Genomic DNA, 20,717 nt, shown 5'->3' on the forward strand with positions numbered 1-20,717 from the left:
TGCAGAAGGGGGACAGTAACGGTTTGTAACGGTAATTTAGATTTTTATGTTATGGGGCATGAATTCTGTATTTCAACATTACAGCCCATAATGCCAACAACATCAGGTGTGTGTGTGTGTGTGTGTGTGTGTTTCACCACACTTCTCGGTACACATGTCGAGTGAGCTCACACTTGAGAGAAGTTCCAAGCACCACCTCCACATTGCAAGAGCACTCGAACCTTCGGCCGAGCTGCCCAGCCATACTTGGTGTCTTGAGAACAACTCCTCTTCCTCCTCCTCCTCCTCCTCCTCCTCCTCCTCCTCCTCCTCCTCCTCCCACCATGGAAGATGAACAAGATTGCCTGTTGTTAACTGGAAGAAAAAGTGGCACACACACATACACACACACACACACACACACACACACACACACACACACACACACACACACACACACACACACACACACACACACACACACACACATTTCAGTATCGCTGCGCTGCGGGGCGTTACTCCAGCTCTCGTGGATGGAGAGTTGGGTGTATGTGTGTGTGTGTGTACGTGTAAGGTCACAGCATTACCCATAGATCGGTCATATACGAGCTCTGAGCTCTCATCCGGGAGGGAAATAGCTGTCGATCACGAGTCCAACACGTGATCTAAGACAATGGTGGTGAATCACACACACACATACACAGGAGATATAGCCCAGGTACCATATATGAATTCCAAGCTAGTATTGTTCCCTTTTGTATACTACGATTAGGTCAACACACACGTACACACACACACACGTACACACACACACACACACACGTACACACACACACACACGTACACACACACACACACACACACACACACACACACACACACACACACACACACACACACACACACACACACACACACACACACACACAATAGGTATGTTAATTGGAGAGTAAGATACAGGATCTTACGGTCGTCGCAATTCTTTTTGTATGGTACAACTAAATACAACACGTTTATTTATACAATCGTCCATGTCGAGGGACTTGGGTCAAGACTGTAGCCCATCTGGATTTGAACCTTCTGGTCGATGTCCATATTGGGTTGACGGTCAACCGTGGCAGATGGCGCACAGACGGGCACTGCCTACGCTGAGACATCGTTGTAGATGACAGCTCGGTTTTCCGAGCACCGGTGACGTCATCAGGTGACGTCATCAGGTGACGTCACGGCGGTTGAGTGAAATCCTGTACCCCAAAAGTATCTCAATTATGCAACTGTAGCTTTCCTTGTTAGTTTTTTTTTTTTTTTTTTTTAACTTTTGTATGTGCAGTAGGTCTGTCGTAATTAAATTGATGTTCTGTAAACAAAATTGTAGTTATAAAGCTACAACGAGAAATTTGTTTGTTGTTTTGTCATGGGCAAAGTCAGGTGGCCTTAGTGGACGTCATGGAAACGAATGAATTTATCTGTAGGTAACCAGGCTTATGATAGGGTAGACAGAAAGGCACTGTGGGAGGTTATGCAGATTTATGGGATAGGAGGAAAGCTTTTGGGAGCTGTCAAGAGTTTTTATGAGAGTAGTAGAGCATGTGTTAGGATTAGAAATGGAGAGAGTGAGTGGTTTGAAGTAAAGGTGGGACTTCGTCAAGGATGCGTTATGTCGCCCTGGCTGTTCAACTTATACATGGATGGGGTGGTGCGAGAGGTGAATGCTAGGGTAGTGAGTCAGGGATTGGAGATGGTTAAAGAAAATGGAGAAAAGTGGGAGGTGAGCCAGCTGTTGTTTGCGGACGACACTGCGCTTGTGGCAGGGTCAGAGGAGGGATTGAGGAAGCTGGTGGCAGAGTTTGGGAGAGTATGTGATAGAAGAAAGCTAAAGATAAATGTGGGTAAAAGTAAGGTGATGAGATGTACAAGGGGTGAAAGTGGCAGTAGACTGGAAGTGAACATTAAGGGAGAGCGACTGGAGGAAGTGGATAGTTTTAGATACTTGGGTGCAAGTGTAGCAGGAAAAGGTGGAGTGAAGGTGGAGGTAGAATGTAGATTGAGAGAAGCGAGTAAATGCCTTGGTGGTTTAAAGAGTGTAATGAGGAATAGACATTTGGGAATGGATGCGAAGAGGAGACTGTATGAAGGAGTGATTGTGCCAACAGCACTGTATGGGGCAGAAACGTGGAACATAAGAGAAGAAGAAAGAGTTTGAATGTGTTTGAGATGAGGTGTCTGAGAAGTATGGTGGGGGTTACTAGGCTGGATAGAGTGAGAAATGAGGAGGTGAGGAGGAGAACAGGGGTGAAAAAGGATTTGGGAGATAGGGTTGATGAAAGAATATTAGGATGGTTTGGACACATGGAAAGAATGAAGAAAGACTAGTAAAAGAGGTATGGAAGGCAGATGTGGAGGGAGTGAACATGAGGGGACGTCCTAGGATGAGGTGGATGGATGGGGTGAAGGGGGCTTTGGGGAAGAGGGGAATGTCTGTTGAGGAAGGAAGGGAGAGGACGGAAGACAGAGGTGAGTGGAGAATGGTTGTATATGGATGATGTTGTGACTGCATGAGGAGGAATGGGCGGGTGGGTGGGGGGTGGGGTAGTATGTGTGAGTAAATTTTGACGCAGCCTGAAGGGATTTCTCCCCGTCCTCGCCTTATATGCAAAGGGGGACGGAGAGGGGGGGTCGCCGATTAAATGAAGCGGCCTTGCTGTGGATGTACTGTGTCTTGCGACACTGCTTCTGACCCAGGGCGGTGGGCAGGGTGCAGGGATGACCCGTCATCCAGGAGGTGCTCAGATGAGGGGAAGGGTGGGAGGGGTGTGGAGTGTATTTAGGGATGAAATGGGTGGGAGTGTTTTTATGCCTTTCCCTTTTTGGCTACCTCCCTTGGAAGGGGGAAAAAGCCTTGGTATATGTATGTATGTATGTAACCAGAATAAAATTAAAATCATAATCTGCGTCAAGGGGTTTAACAAGGGTGATGCAGGCAAGGTCATCATATTAAGACAGCAGTGCAAGATTCGTAGTAATGGATTTAAATTGGATAAATGTAGGATTAAGAAGGAAATAGGCAAGAACCGTTTTAACCACAGTGATTAACGAATAGAATAGACTTAGTAACCATGTAGTGAGCGCTGAAACTATCGGTTGTTTTAAGAGAACAGATAACTATGGTGGTAAGGGACATGGAACTGCCTAGTGTTGGCCATATGGTATCTTGCAGTCTCCTCGCATTTTTATGTTCTTGTGGTATGACAGAGTCGATAAGATCGTTCAAATGTGACGATCTTTTAGTATTTTTTGAAAAATGTATTCATATATAGGCCGTGTGGGTTGAAGCGAATGTACGAACGCACATACTTGTTGGATTTGTGGGTATGTTTACGCAAAGTTTGTATCACTTTCTTCTCCCAAATATGTGTAGATTAGATACTCTCGTTGTGGAACGTTTGCCACTCGTTTTGGTCATGATTTGGGTGGAATATACACGTGGGATTCCACTCACTTTTGTAATGTTTCCCGTTGAATATTTTCCACGCACGATGATAATAAGTTATGGATTAATTTTTTCCACACATTGCGTTAATAACGTGGAAAACTTCTTACGTACGATGTAATTGATGTGTTGACTATTTTCCACGTACGAGGGTAATTACATACATGGTAAGTCTTGTTTGTCATTGCTTTGTTAAATTCACAGGCAAAACTTCTGAAATTCCTTGATAACACTTTTTCCCGTTTAGGCTGTTTAATTCAGCTGTCGATCGTAGCATAAGGCCAAGGTGTATGGGTGAGATGGATTTCCCAGGTGCATCACAGCTGTTTTCTCAGTTCTCCTGTCATTATGCGTTTGCACGTCTCCGATCAGTTCCTTTTCCTGACGGATTTATATATATTTCTTGTAGAGTCACTAAAGTTTACTATGTGATCATGCATGATTTCATTAACTTGTCGATTATTGAAGTCATCTTCGTCGAAAATGTACTTGGGTGTTTATTGTAAGATTGTGAGTATATATATTTTTCATGATTATATTTGTTATTATTAATATTGTTATTATTGTTTGTTATTATTGTTATTATTATTATTAATATTTATTATTTATATTTATTATTATTATTATCATTATTATTATTTTACAATTTGTACCTTCGAAAAACGGTACCTGGATATTTCGTGTAGGATTTGGAACGTGATAAGGTTTTTATTTTAACAGATTTCTGCTCTGGGAAAAGTGTACCTAGGTGCCTACTGTTGCATTTTGTCAAGGAGGCTTCACCAAAATATGATATATTTGATTTTTTTTTTAATCGTGCCTTGTAAAACAGTCGTGATAGATACCACAGTTACTTTGGGTTACTAAGGAGGTAATCTTATCCTAGGCCTGGTGGAGTTTCACACTCGGCATGTATGGTAGGGTGCTTGGGTTTACTGCCAGCGATGCAGTCGTAAGAAACGATAGAATTCTTCTCCAATGGGTCCCTTCCCCGACTTGATAAACCTGTGATAGCTTTCCACTGCACTTCGAATGACGTCATTTTTTTCTCGAAATTCTATGATTATTATTATTATTATTATTATTATTATTATTATTATTATTATTTTTGACAGAATATGTCAAAGAACGTTGGATTAAGGTAGGTTATGATAGGTGGTGTTGGGCTAGGGTAGGTTAAGTTGGGGCAGGATAAGTTAGAATAAGATAGGTTAATGTAGCGGTTCCACAAATGGGGAAAGGACCCAGAGCGGGGAAGGGGAACATCTAGGAAAGAACTCTGCCTTTGCGATGCAGTCAATGTTGTGGTGATTGTACGTAAGTCGATCATCCTGCAGAGGACGACGTCGAACTCTTGTCCGAACTCTTGAACGTCCTCAGGACACCCAGTGATTCGATCTTGCCCAGAAATTGAGAATTATGACGCAGAGCTCAGTTCGCAGACTTCAGACAGGTGTGCCGATGGTGTAGGTGTAGATGCGGGGTTATATTCTTTATATCGACAGCTCCTTATGGATTCCTCTCGATTTTCTTGACATGTTATCGTAGAGCTTGTTTTCTTGTGTTTTGCTTTTCCATCCACGTTTTGTGTAGTGTTTCTTTGAGTTGTTTTTCTTGCTTTGCGGACAGGAACGTTCCGATTGTTGACTTGTGTGCCCAGGTCTTCTTTGCGCCAAGTTACGCTCAGCGCGCGCACCCGAGCGTTAAAGTCTCCCAGGATTTAAGGGTTCGTGTTGACGTTAATATCTTTTATTATAAAGTTTTATTCATTTATCATCTATTATTTGTCAGCAGCTGATGGCTGACAAGTCTGTTCAATTCAACCAGACAGAACTTTATTAAAAGAAGGAAGTTACGTTAAGTGTTGGGGACAATATTCTAAAATACACGAACATGAATATAGTAGGAAGTAACTAAGAAAAGAAATTCAATTCGATAAATGTAGATAACTGCAAATTTGACAACATTAATGAATTATATTTACACCAAGTAAAGATAAATAGGCCAGATATAAAACTGCACAAACAGCTGCATAAACAGCTGAGAACAGATACGGAAAACTGGGTAACTGTTCCAAGACTGGTGTGTGAGTCAGTCTTTTTGAATAAGGAGGTATCCTACGTGCAGCAAGAAGACCACCTCAACCCCGTTTTCTTTGCGTTCACTAGCACGCGAAGCGTCTCAGAATGGTGCATATTCTCTCTTAACCCATTCGCTGTAGAAGTGGGCGAAGGGGTCCACTTAATTGATTAAAATCACATGACGACAGTCGGAATATCTACGTGAAGTCCAGTCGCTTATCAGTGATTGTATTAGACAAGTAAAAACCAGATAACTGATCACCATGTTTAGCGAGGAAGTCCCAGATCAGTGATCGCGGTATGAGACGATACAGCCCCTGATCATTGATCACTTTTTTAGGCAAGAGTCTATCACCGTATAAGACGAGTCATTAATGATCAACCCTTCATCATTGATCATCAAAACACAGTTCCTCACCAGTAATTGCCTTATTAGACGAAAGAAAATCCTTCACCGGTAATTGCTTCCTCTCTGGCGCTATTTCCTGAGGGTCGAATGTAATCCGCGGGGTTCTGAAAAGCATTCCAATGCAACCGAGTCGGAAGCTTGATCTGGGTGTTGCCTACTATTGGTGCCTCGCATGCGCACCATTTCCGGTCCCGTATAGAAACTGATTTTCAAAGCTCCTGCCTGCTTCTAGCGAAGTAGTGGATTTGGCGGGTCGGTTGAGCTGTGGCCAGGGTGGGAAGACCCATTGATGTACATCAGAGGGAGAGCGTTCAGACCCCCTTCATGAAGAACCCTCTACACCAGCGTTTCCCCTTTCCGACCTTAGCATCCATATAGTCAGGTCTAGGCAGTGTAGCACCCGCTAAATTCTGGTTAACATCTAATTAATTGAAGGATAAAGGAAAATGAAGTACTGCTTGAAAATTTATTTTGTTGATTCCTCAAAACTAAAACCAACAACTATTATTGTTGATGAAAGAAATAAGACAACACGAGCAAAAGAAAGGAGAATGGGAGTTATATTCTACCGCCATGTATTCAGGACTTCCCAGCACACCCTAAAATTGGTTTAGACACCACAGGTTAAGAAACGCTGCTCGACACAGATCGTTAGCTCCATTGAGAAATAAATTTATGACGGGTTATCTATCGTATACTTCACATTTGCTTCCCTTCCCTGTCTTGGTATGCTTGGAAGTACTTTCCCAGGTGGAATGATAGATCAGCTGTATGCATTCTACGACTTTTTACCGGAGTCGACTTGAATTCTTACGTAGACAGTCGAGATATATATGTAAGAATTACGTGTATTTTCAATGGATCCTCACGATTTTCAACAAGGGATATGTTTTTACAGTAGATTAAAAGAATGACTAGGTCATCTTTTATTTGTTTTAGACCTACCCATTAATCTTTCGAAAATGACTAACAGTATATCAGAATTATAAAAGATATGTTTATTTTTGTTGGCAATTATCTAGTATATGTCAGTACACAATAGTTCACATACAACGAAAATGATCTTTTGTGGAACTGAAATTTATTCATACAACAAGAACAACAGCGGAAGATGTGTGTGTGCGTAGTTTTGACATCTGGTGTGTTACAGAAGCACTAGTAAGAAAAAATATTGTGATGAGTACGAGGTGACTAGTGATGGATGGGTGATGCGAGGCCTGAATTGCAACGACTTGCTCAGCACATGTGTTCGTCTCGCTTCTCTCTGTCCATGGTGACCTGGTTCAGGCCAGAGACATGGGTCACACACATAAAGGCCGGCCAGCCAGCCAGCTTCGATGCAGCTGTCGTCTCAAAAACAGCTCGTATAGTCTTCCTTTCATCTCCCACGTTCACAACACAGCTAACACTTTATAAAAAAAGTTGTCATTAAATAATAATAATAATAATAATAATAATAATAATAATAATAATAATGACAGTAACTATTAATCATGATAAAACGAGTAGCGTTAAACGTAAGATCACTTGATAGTAACTAAACTTGGCCGGTCGAGAAAGGGTCTAGAAGATTCTCAGGGAGCGTTACGTTGTTACCGTTACACAGCCCCCATAGCACAGTCCTAAGTATATCCACGGGTATTTAATGTGTTTTAACCTTCGATGAGAGGGTTCTTCTTGGCTGAATAGACTCGTCTGGCGTGGACAGAGGCAGCGTCATGATCAAGTTACTTCTGCCGGGTCAGAGACCAAGGCGACGACACCAAAACCTTTCGGGTGGTTTTACAGATTTAACAAAAGTTTTCCTTCTCTCTTATGAGTAAGGCGCAGTCAAGGCTGGCGAGTTTCTCCGACCCGTCGACATGGACGTACATGTACGTAAATGTGTACGTGACGTACATGTACACGCGTGCAAGAAACCGAGAAGAAAGTGAAAAGCCGTGAGACGCCGACACTTGCCATGCGATTACTTGCAAATTCGATTGCCGTGTGTCGGTGCGATTCAAGTAAGCATCACAGTATGCAAATCTATTTTCTTTAGCAATTCATCACGTCTCTTGCAGTTTATTTTTCACAAAGTTTTATTAACGCATATATATGCTTTGTTCAAGCAATACTGTGCTTGTATAAACTAGTCGTTAAATCAATAATTTAGCTGTGTAATGAAATATAATGAAGACATTGCACTCAAAAGTATAGTTTGTTTTTTTATATGATTTTTATGGAGACATGTAATCAAAACTTCATGTTACCCCCTATAAAAAAGAACATGAAAATGCTGTAATGATGTGTGTTTGACAAATAAATAACGGAATAGATAAATCGTAAATTGATTATGAAATAGATGAATGCTAAATGTATAGTGTAATAGATGAATACAGTTGCATGACACGACATTTGAAAACTTGTGATCTCACCAGAAGTTCACAGAAAAAAAAAAACAGCCTCGGGTTATTTCCTTAGTTGGTAAGGTCATAATGCTCTAGGTCGAGCCTACATTTATGTATGTCGTTGTGTGTGTGTGTCTGTGTGTCTCACACACCAACGCATACCTCCGAGCTTCGTCACACCTTATTCCAAAAATGGCGAATGCGATCCAAAACGGTCGGCAAAAATCTTGCTAACTCAAGACCGGTGTCGTCCAAATCTTGCTAAAGCAAGACTTTTGTCCTTATTTATTTTTGTATCTAACTATTGCTGTCACCCAAACTGAAATAATTCGATTCTCGAATAAAAAATATAATAATGTAATCTTCAGACACCCTAACATTACTAATACGACGTTTGAGTTATGTGAATGTATTTATTGGTATTGTTTTATAAAAATATATATATTCCTGAATTAGGGAACTATTGTATAAAGCAGTATATATTAAAAGGCAACAACGAAATATGTAAATAGTTTCGATACATTGTGGATAATTTTAGGATGTCCCGAATAGGAAGTATATGTATCAAAATCAAAACGAAAATTAAATTTAATAAACACACAAATAAATAAACAGCCAGCACGTGTTTACATTGTCGAATCCGAATTAGATACAAACTTGATCTTTCAATGCGGAGTATTGCGAATCGTATTTTGAAACCTTAACTGAATTAGAACAACTCATAATTACCTCGGTCTTACAGTGTATACCGTTTTGTCCAACATGATATTTGAAAATGGTATTCACATCACTGCGATTCTTTAAAGGTATGGGACACTAATGTCGCCATCGAAACGGGCTGCGCCATTCTGCCCAGCACGAAGGACCGGTGCGTGTCGCGAGTGCCTCTCGTGATCAAGTATCACATAGCTATCCCGAAACAAATATATGTGTGTGTGCATTATATATATATATATATATATATATATATATATATATATATATATATATATATATATATATATATATATATATAAAATACACACACACACCAGTTGGTAGTTTCCGGCCGTCACTACGGCGGTACGGGTTCGAATCCCGCCTAGGGCTGAAATAATTTCAGTATCGCTGCGCTGAGAGTTGTTACTCCAACTTTCGAGGGTGGGGAGTTGTGTGTGTGTGTTAACACACACACACACACACACACACACACACACACACACACACACACACACACACACACACACACACACACACACACACACACACACACAGAGCATAGCTCCCCTTCCCGAAATATACAACTAGGTAAACACGCGCGCGCGCACACACACACACACACACACACACACACACACACACACACACACACACACACACACACACACACACACACACACACACACACACACACACCATAGCTCCCCTTCCCGTAAGATACAACTAGGTAAGTTCACAACATTACCCATAGATCGTTCATATATATGAGCTCTGAGCTCTCTGCCGGGAGGGAAGTAGCTGTCGATCACGAGTCCAACACGTGATCCAAAGACCATGGTGAATCACAGCATTGCTCACACAGCGTAGTTCACACACACACGCACACACACGCACACACACGCACACACACGCACACACGCACACACACACACACACATATACACACACGGATATGCATTCCCATATACATCCGTGTGTGTTACAAACCACCTTACACAGCTCTGCATTCCAAGTTTTCTCTTCCTAGGGGGTGGGGGGGGGGGGAGAACAAAGAATTATACAAGACGTCTGAGGTCACCCAATCTCCCCTAAAAGCACCACGCCGGTGAGACAGTCAGACAGACAGACAGACAGACAGACAGACGGACAGACAGATGAGCTTTGAGAAATGTCACGTGGGATCTGGCCTTCTCCAGTACAACGGTGCCTTTCAAGAACATAATATATGTACATACGTACATACATACATACATCACATACATACGCACATACATACGTACATACATGCGTACATACATAGCCTAGATACGTACATACATACATACATACATACATACATACATACATACATACATACATACATACATACGAACATGAATTTGAAGATGATAAATAGGGAAGTAGATCCAACGAGCGTTGGTCATTTCCTGTATAGTACAAATAGGTAAATACATTCAATATTCATTCATACATACATGCATACATACATGCATATATATCAGTATACATACATGTTCACATACCTTGTAATACCATACATACATACAATGAATCAGTCCGTTAAACTTGGTGTTTAGAAGACCCGCGACCTCAAGGAAACCGGCAACATTCTCCGGTCGAGACTATAAGTCACTTAGAGAAGAGACATTGTTGTCTGGGAGTTGTTCGTGTGGGTGCATTGTAGGTGTTCTGTCAGTGTGGTTCTTGTCTGGTGTGGGAGGGGATTTCTCAGTGGGATTTTATTTCTAGGAGGTTATTGTTGTTGTACTGAGTTTGGGGTGGGCTTTCTTAAGCCTTCGTGTCGTCTGGGTGGGAATGTTTCCCTGTTGATGCTTTGTGTGGTTTGGATGGTAGATGTTTGGGTAGTATCCCTGCCGGTGTATTTTTTTTTTTTTTTTTTTTTTTTTGTATTCTGATGTAATGTGAAGGACTCTGGCGTAGAACTGTGATCCTGTCATTTTCATGTAATGCTAATATACTGAGGGTTTTGTTTTCTGAATTTAGGTGCCCAATTGGCGTGGTTTTGGTGCATCGTGTTATTACTTTTGGTGCTCCAGTCTGCAGTGTTTGTAACTTGTTTGTTTGATTTGCTGATTGTTGAGAACCTTGACGTGGAGCCTTATTCAAGGGTGGTTATTGTGAATTGATTATTGGTGGTTATTGGAGTTTTTCTACATACAAACATGCATGCATGCATACATAATGCATACATACGTACATACATGCATGCATACATATACACATACATATACATACATGCATGCATACACATATACATGCATGCATACATACATACATACATACATACATACATGTATGCATATACACATATACATATACATACATGCATGCATATACACATACATATACATACATGCATGCATGCATATATACATACATGCATGCATATACACATACATATACATACATGCATGCATGCATATATACATACCATACATACATATATATACATATACATGCATGTATATACACATACATATACATGCATGCATATACACATACATATACATGCATGCATATACACATACATATACATGCATGCATATACACATACATATACATACATGCATGCATGCATATATACATACCATACATACATGCATATACACATACATATACATGCATGCATATATATATATACATATATACATACCTGCATGCATGCATATACATACATATACATGCATGCATGCATATATACATACATATATACATGCATGCATATACACAGATATACATGCATACATACATACATACATACATACAAAGGATTAAAATGCGAAAGATTTATGCGTTTTGAAGAGAAACCATACATGCATACATACATACATATATACATACATGCATACATGCATGCATGTATACATGCTTGCATATATGCATACATGCATGCATGCATATATACATACCATACATGCATGCATGCATATATACATACATATATACATACATACATGCATGCATGCATATACATATGCATGCATGCATATATACATATGCATGCATGCATATATACATACATATATACATACATGCATGCATGCATGCATACATACATATATACATGCATGCATGCATGCATACAAAACATATTTACATGCATATATACATGCATACATAAATGCATGCATGCATATACATATACATGCATACATACACACATACATACATGCATATATACATACATATATACATACATGCATGCATATACATATACATGCATACATACACACATACATACATACATACATACATACATACATACATGCATACATGCATGCATATATACATACTGTACATGCATACATGCATGCATATATACATACATGCATGCATATATACATACATGCATACATAGATACATACATGCATGCATATACACATGCATATACACATGAATATACATACATGCATGCATATATACATAAATACATGCATTCATACATACATAGTGATAATTATTGCCTCAATATTTGCTGACTGGACTCCTACAGTGTCTGACAGTCCCTGAGCCTCCAGTAGACCCTCTGGGAAGAAACTTTGGACTGTTTTCTGTGTTGTATTAGTGTGGTACTATTTGCCAGCTTTCATGTGTGAAAAGGTGGAAGAATTGCAGTTGAAGTTGATAGTGAGAGATCTTAGACCTCGTCCAGATATCATCTGATGGAGGTGAGGCAATTGATGGGTTTTGAAAATGGGCAACTTCCACTATCCATCTTGCAGAACCACTACAAGCAGGTACCCATCATTAGCTCCCAGCACATACAGGACACGACAGAAAATTTAAGCATGCAATCAGTCGGTTAATCAATTTGTTTCATGATCATGTTTCCAGCTACATGATCACTTTTTCCAGCCTGTTTTTATCTGTATCTTTCTGTTTGTCTCTGTTTTATTGTAAAATATCTCAAACAGTGAGAATCAAATTTCAGTGGAATTTTGTGTAGTGGTAGCAGTAAAGTTTTGGTGACAATAGGATTGGCCAATGTATATCACCCCTATGTTTATCTTCATATTATTGTACAGTACGTGATATGTCCTATTATGTTTCAGGCACATCCCTAAGGCGAAAGCTACCACGGTTGCTGAAACTCCAGAACTCAAACGGTTGGCTGAGAACACCAAAATTCAATCAAACGTAAGTGATATCTTTGACAGTAATTGTACTCAGAGCATTGTAAGAAGTTGCTGTTGATTTGTTATACATAACTTAGAAATATCACATCAATAAAATATCAAAATTCAGAAATCAGAATCCCTCTCACAGAGAAGCACATGAGAATGATACATAGTTATATGAAAGAACCCTTGAACTCTCATATCTCTCATATCTCTCATATCTCTCATACCCCTCATATCACACAAGCACAGTCCTCTGAAAAAAAACAACAGCATACTACTATACCTAAACATCTACAGTAGCCATCCCCAGCTCTACACAACAAAGCCATTCCAAAAAATTCACACATGCAGATCACAAAACAATCACTCCACTACAGACCTCCCTCAGTCAACAACCCAACTGAGAAATCACTTCCAATGTAAGTAAGAACCACATTGGCACAACTGAATTCAGTTCACTGCCCTAGATGTAACCACCACACAGATGAGACAGAGCGCCACATTCTACACTGCCATACTCACACCCTATCCAGAAAACAACACAAAATCATCACTGGATCATTTCATTGATTGATTGATTGAATTACACTTTCATATTTGATCTGATGTACCATGTCTTTGTGCCTCTGATGTTCATTCTATGTAGAAAGTTTACTCTTGGTATCATAAAACTTGTAATGTTAAATAATAATACCAATTTCATTAAATTGTATTCAGTTTTAGACCAAATCATGGACCAGTAATAGATACATATGATAAACTTATAGCTAAAGCCATGTAAAGTGTGTATATGTAGATGTATTAATTTTAATAGAAACAACGTTCTTTTTTGGTTATGCACAAGGGTCTTTGAGTCATCTACCTAACAGTTTTATTGTATTACAGGTGCAGTATCATGCAGACTTTGAGAAGAACAAAGCTAAATTCACACAAGTTGCTGACGATCCTGAAACCATTCGTATCAAGAACACCACTAAAATCATCAGGTGTGATTCTATGCTATGCCACATTAACTAGGGAGAATAGGGAATATTTGATGGAAATAGAAGAGTTATTTGGGCTTCTTCCATTACATCACCAGATGTACCTGATTGGATTGTATGTCTTCCTGTGGCATTGCAAAACAAAGGGGAGGCAAAGGTTGGAAAAAGGAACACATGTGAGGTCAAATCAAAGGTTGGATGGATAAGCGTTACTTGGAAACCAACTTGGTTGATGGCAAAAAGATATGTAGTAGGGAAGTGGAATTTCATTATAAATGTGAACCAGCAAGATGCAGGGATGGCCTGTCATCCAGGAGGTGCCAAGATAAGAGGGAGAGAAGAAGGTAGAGGGGAGTGGAGTATGTTGGGGATGGAATGGGTGGGAGTGGTTTTTATGCCTTTGTTTTTTGGCTACCTCCCTTGTAAGGAAGAAAAAGCCTTTGGTATATGTATTTTTTTTTTATTAATTCTTTTTAGATAAACATTACTGGATAAGAAGTACAAGTGTAACCACGAGTCTTCTGAAAGAGACCAGTGGCATTGGATTGATTGCTTGATTGCTTGATTGATTGAAAACATTAACATATTTTTTGATAATGGATGTCCTTTCAGCAATGTGGCCTACCATGGTGAATTGGAGAGGAAGGCAGAGATGGAGAGGAAGAGAGATTATGAAGAAGATGGCAAAACAGGTAAGGTCTTTCCAGTGGGAGTATGGGTATTACAGAGTAGATAGATACAGCAAAATTGATAGAGACTTTATAACGCAACGATAAGGATAATTGTTGCTTCAAGTTTCACTGACTGAAAACCAGCAGCTTCACAGTAGCTGGCAGCAGTCCTTGCTCCCTGTCATAGATCTCTCTGGGAAGACACTTTGAATTGTATATTTATAGGAAAGCTGTGTCACCAGGTTTATAGTAATAGGAGGGTTCATTCAGTGGTTGGTAGCTCTCCCCATGTGAAAAGGTAAGAAATACAACAAAGTTGATAAAGAGAGGTCTTGGGCTTGGTCCAAAGGCGGAGTGTCAGCCACTTGGAGTTGAACCTTAAGATAGGGGAGACGGTGATAACGGGGTTTGAAGATAGATGGCAGGGAGATGATTCTCTCTGATGTCTGTCATGCAGGACCACCACTAAAGGGTACCCTTTATTGTTCCCATCCTATAATATTAATAGGGTCAAAGACATAAGATTGATAGGCTTATGACAAAAGACAGGTAGGCACATTGCAGTTCAGGTAGGTGATTTATAGATTGGATAGGAATGTGACAAATAAGGTTGGTTCTTGGTAAGACTGGGTCTTCTTAAACATATGTTATATTTGAAGATGTTATGGAAGAGTCGGTATGTTTAGGCCTTTCAGCTTTGTTGAATATGGTGTTAATGATTGGAAAACAGCATTTCCAATATGAAGCAGTATTTCATAGGTTATTACTGATGATGTGTAAATGAAGTCTTAATTTCAGCCTTTGTTTTTGAGACGTACTTAAGTCATACTGACAGTATGTATGTGTTGTGTAATGTTATGTCTCAGGGATATGCTGTCTGTTTGTTTGTTTGTTTTTTACCATAAAATTGAAATACAGCTGGATTTAGCTACGCAATAAGTTCCTATTATTTCACAACTGATAGAATTGATACTTGAGTTTCTAATAATGGCATTATAGATGGAAATATGAGCAGAAACTTCCACATTATCTGTAAGACCCAAACATATTCATGTTTTATCTGCTGCTGTTTCATCTCAGTTTCAGTTTGACAGAAGTTTTTGTAACAAATTATCTCTTATCATCTGCTGATAATAGATGTTTGTGTTGAACTTGAAAAATATTATGGTTATTGCTCATATTTCTTAGAAATGGTTTCCTCATTTGAGTGTTCATAATATTTTAGTTTGGTTAGTATATTCTGTAAGGGAGAAATTGACTATACCAGTGGGATTAGTATTAACAAAACTACGTGATTGGCTTTAGTTCTTAAATGTGTATATGTACTTATGTCTTGGAAGTAATACAAGGAGTATTTGGTAACTAAGATTTTCTATTTTCTGTTTATTTATTTAATTTAGATTTAAAACTTATAAGATTAACAAGATGGAATCAGTCTAGTCCATAATATTTTCCTTAGAAGAGTAAAAATAACAGATTGCTTTCTCTGCTTTGTAAAATAGCAAATGCCACCATAGCAGTTTGTAGTGGACCAAGAGCAGATATTGCATGTTCGTATCTTAAGTAACGAGTGTTTACCACATAAATAGTACATTAAAGATAACACAGAAAATCAGTTTATATTCTTTTTCCTAGACAAATTTAAACCTTTAATAAGATAATGGAATGTACTGAAGAAAATTTATTTTTCTTTTAACAAGGGTTTGATATACCTGTTGTAAGAACAGTAATGGTAACAGATAAGAACTGAGAATTACTTTATTTGCTGAGGAATTTCAGGAGAATAGAGTTGGAATTAGATTAAAAGTAGATACAGTGCTTTATCATGGCTTATATTGACAAAAACATATGTACACAAGTAGTAATGAAAAGTGGGGATTTATTTATTTATTTTTTTTTTTCTGGGAGAGATTGTGATTGGAACTAACAGTTTGAAAACAAGTCATCGTTTGTTTTACCAGATGGCATAAGTTATATTGCATGAAGGAAGTTTAGGAATACAGGTGATGCAGAAGAAGTGTTTTTATGGTACTTTTCGTAATTATTCTTTCTATGGGTGTCTTCTTTCTTTTCCTGTAACCATTGCATGTTGACCAAATATGGTCATAGGATCCAGCCACTCACATCTGTTGTTATCGGGGAGGAACTGCAGCCCATCCACACTCGACCAGCGATTTCTGTAATATTACTAATTTTGCATGAAACGATCATTTGTTGATCAAGTCTTTCATGTTGTTGAGATCATCATGCAAATGCATAATTGTTGTATGGCATGGTTAGGCTCTTGAAGATTCAGTTATGATCTGTTGCTCTTTGTCTCTCTTGCATGAAACCTGATCACAGCCACTGGGATAGCACAAAGGTCACTCACTGAAAGATTCTGGAGTTGTTTAGGTTGTGAGACTTCAGGGTAGTGTACGCTAACATGCTGCATGTTGTCTGTGGGGTGATTCCATCCGTTACCCAATTCTAGGGGTGCATTGTCAGTTGTATAGGTGCCGGAGCTCTGGGGGTAGTAACAAGTCATAGATATGAGGGATGTGCTTAATTTTTTTTTTTCAGACCCCACAATTTTATTTTGTTCCTGATTGATAATCATTACAATATATCATAATCTAAGAGAAAGAAAGAAAGAAAGAAAAAAAACCCCACCCATTTGAAGAAGTGGTAAAGCAGTGCTCCAGTGATTTCTAGCAGTACTGTATTTAATAATCATTACAATATATCACTATATTTAAGAAAGAGAAAGAAAAGAAAAGAAACACAACCCACTTGCAGAAGTGCCAAAGCAGTGTTCCAGCGATTTCCAGCAGCACTGCACCTCTACCCAGTACTGTGTTGGTGTTGTTCTAGTGCTGCATGGTGACTTGACCATGAATGTTCCAGTGTTATTTTTGTGTCATGAGAACATTTTCTCTTCTTGGTTAATGTCTGGGGTGCTTGATATAGTGCAGGTAACTTGCCTTGAGTGCAGTGGGTTTGTGTAGACTATAGTGTGGTCTAGAATATTAATTTTCTCCAGAACTGTAAACATCACAGGATTTTTAGTCTTACCAGCTTTACTAGCACTGGTACTATTAGATGATTGCTTAGGTATAATGAATACAGTACTATAGATCATCAAACTGAATCACTAAAAATATTTTCTTTAGATATTTGAAGGATGAGATACTGTTTAGATCAGGAGCATATTATGAAGTGAATGATTGACTTTCATGCATTTCTCTGCATCATGTAGGATAGCTCCCCAGTTATTTCAATCAAATGACCAAAACAAACCACGTATAATTGGGACCATGTTTGGTGAATGCTCATTCATCCTGAGTTACCTGCATTAAATTGTGCTGAGATTCGTGCTTTCTTGGGATCTCTATATGATTTTGTGTGAAGGCGTTGGGTATAGGTTGTTGAATGTATGATTAAATTGAAATAGGTGTCTTTCTTGTTATGACCTGTAGTATGTAGCTGTGTAATGTAATGAGATGAGTGGCTTTGACATACTTGCTTTTCAGAAAATTATATGGTATTACGTATTAATGATATGAGTCCTTGACACTGTCTTGTTCTGTCTTTTGTTGGTGTTGATGTCATTGTCATTCCTGTTTTCCTGAGGAATGCCATGGATGGAGTGGGGTTTCACCACAAATCATTTATAGAGTATATATTATGTTGTTGGTGTGCATGATTCTGTACAGTGCAATCTTTCATAATAATTTTTATAGTATGGGGTGAAGTGTTACATCCTGGACAGTTATCTGTGATGTGGTCATGCAGCCTCTTCTGGGAACTTAGAAGGGATGGAAGATGGCCGCATTGCAACTTGGCCAGGTGGAATCTGTCCTCTCAGGGTAGAAAGGATTCAGATGGATGGATATCAGGGGGCTGGGCATGCAGCATTATGTTGTCTTTCAGTTTTTTGTTGGAGCAATGAGGGATATGTTTATGGATATGCTTCGGGAGGCAGGTGTCTGGTGGTTGTGGAGGAAGAGAAGAGAGTATTTGTGTGTGACATAGGTATTTGGGTGTTTTGATGTTTCTTGGCATGTGTAGGTGTTCTACCATGTAGTGTAGTGGGTGGGCTGTGTTTGTGGAGGCTGTGGTTAGTGTTTGTGTGCCTCTCATGTCAAGGTAATCCTCGACTTTGAGGACTTTCATCTCATGGTGTAGATAGTATGTTGGTGTTGTATTTGTGCAGCCTGTAATTGTCTTTAGGGCTTTGTTCTGTATAGTCTGTAGGGTGTTGTGGTGTGTCTTAGTGAGATTAGGGGCCCATGTGGGGCTCACATAATTCATCACTGAATGTATATATTGTTTGTATACTATAGTGATAGTTTCTTTGTTTTGTCCAAATGATTTAAATGCATTGAGTCTAGGTGTGCACTTTATATTTGTGATGTGTTGTTTGAATGTCATGAATTGTCTTGTTTTGTGGATAAATGTTGTGAATGTGGCATGTGAGGATAGTTTGTTCTTTTATGTTTTCATTGTGAACAAATGGATGAGAGTGGATGTATGTCTTGATGACTGGGTACCTCCCTTATAAGGGAGAAGAAGGCCTTGCTATATAGATATAGATTGATAGTTTGTAAAAGACTTTATAATTCCAAGATTTTAGTTTGCTGATGCTTATTTGTGAAGCACTGGGTTAATGTTATTTTGTGCTGGTTTGCCCTTTGTAGTGAGTTAAGTTTAGCATTAGGTACAATCATTGGAGTATTGTTTTAGAATTGCTAAGATAGAACAAGAGTTGTTTTTATATATGTTGCAAGGGATTGAGATTTGTCTGTATGTTATGGGTTTGTTGCATTTTGGGCATGTGTAAGTTTCGGGTTTTATCTTGTGTCACTGGCTTGTGAAAGGAGGAGAGCTGGTGTCTGCTATTTGCTTTTATTTGAGAAACAGAGTAAGTGTTGAAGTATAGAGATCCTGATGGTTTAGTTTAGGTACCATTTATCAGCCCATAGGGCTGCAACCATATATGAAGGAGAGGTTGTTTGAAGAACTGTAACTTTGAGAGGATGGGCTTGAAGCCTCAGAAAATTTTATCTCAGAGTATGGTGGGGCCAGAGGTTGGTATCCACTCGCAAGGCAACCAGACATTTCCTCATCTCTTCACTTGCAATAGGATCAGTTAGAGTATGTGCAAGTGGTAGTTCTAAGAGATAGACTTTAGAGAGTCCAGTTATTCATGCTCAAAACCTGTCAAAACCCTCTCCTTCATTTGGAGGTGTGTTGACTGGCCCCAAGATATTTCTTCATCTGAAACTTCATCTGTACTTCACATAAGGATGTCCAACTTCATCTTGGATGAGTTTTCTTATATAAACAAAACTGCTGAAAACATTACGTCACCCAAGAGGTCAACAAGAAATAGAGGTTACATGGAGTATTTTAGTGAATCAGGGAAACAAACTTAGAAACAATTGAAAAAGACCCCAAGGACCAAGAACACCTTTAGGTGCTGAAGAGTTGACGAGTTGCAACTACTCCAGCTCTTCCTCCTGCTCATATTAGCCAGTGGCATAGAAGTGGTCCCACAGTGTTGGGGAGTGGGAGGGTCTCCAAAATCTACTCTTCTCTGGTTGTGGAAGTACAAACCTATTGTCTCAGAATTGGAGTAAATCCGTTGGCAGGTTGGGTATATCTTCAGCATTCACTTTCCATTGCATGTCTTGGGGTTCTGGATCTCCTGCAAGAAAAAGAGGGTATGATGATAAATTAAGGTACTATAGACTCTAAGCATATAAAGTTTAAAGCAAACTACATTTTCACATTAACTAGATTGTATGCATAATGCTCCCTCCCCTCCCCCCAATATGGATGGGTAAGTCAAAATATGCTTTGGATCTTTGTGGGAGAAAAAGACAAAAAG

The 20,717-nt window shown here is 39.2% G+C and overlaps 1 protein-coding gene and 1 long non-coding RNA gene across 12 annotated transcripts in view; one reads left to right on the forward strand and one right to left on the reverse strand.

Annotated features, from left to right (window-relative positions):
* Lasp (LIM and SH3 domain protein Lasp) overlaps positions 1–20,717 on the forward strand; it is a 69,953-nt gene that overhangs the window by 28,944 nt on the left and 20,292 nt on the right. For all 10 annotated transcript variants that reach the window (XM_076200613.1, XM_076200618.1, XM_076200615.1 and 7 more), the window contains exons 3-5: positions 13,123–13,207; positions 14,077–14,177; positions 14,787–14,866. In XM_076200613.1, the coding sequence (XP_076056728.1) occupies positions 13,123–13,207; positions 14,077–14,177; positions 14,787–14,866 (266 nt within the window). The remainder of the gene's footprint in view (positions 1–13,122; positions 13,208–14,076; positions 14,178–14,786; positions 14,867–20,717) is intronic.
* Positions 14,875–20,717, reverse strand: part of LOC143034494 (uncharacterized) — a 360,878-nt gene continuing 355,035 nt past the window's right edge. For both annotated transcript variants that reach the window (XR_012967251.1, XR_012967250.1), the window contains one exon: positions 14,875–20,534. This is a non-coding gene — a long non-coding RNA (uncharacterized LOC143034494). The remainder of the gene's footprint in view (positions 20,535–20,717) is intronic.

The sequence above is a fragment of the Oratosquilla oratoria genome, chromosome 17 (assembly GCF_046742065.1).
Source record: "Oratosquilla oratoria isolate Oo_2021 chromosome 17, ASM4674206v1, whole genome shotgun sequence".
Taxonomy (NCBI): Eukaryota; Metazoa; Arthropoda; class Malacostraca; order Stomatopoda; family Squillidae; genus Oratosquilla; species Oratosquilla oratoria.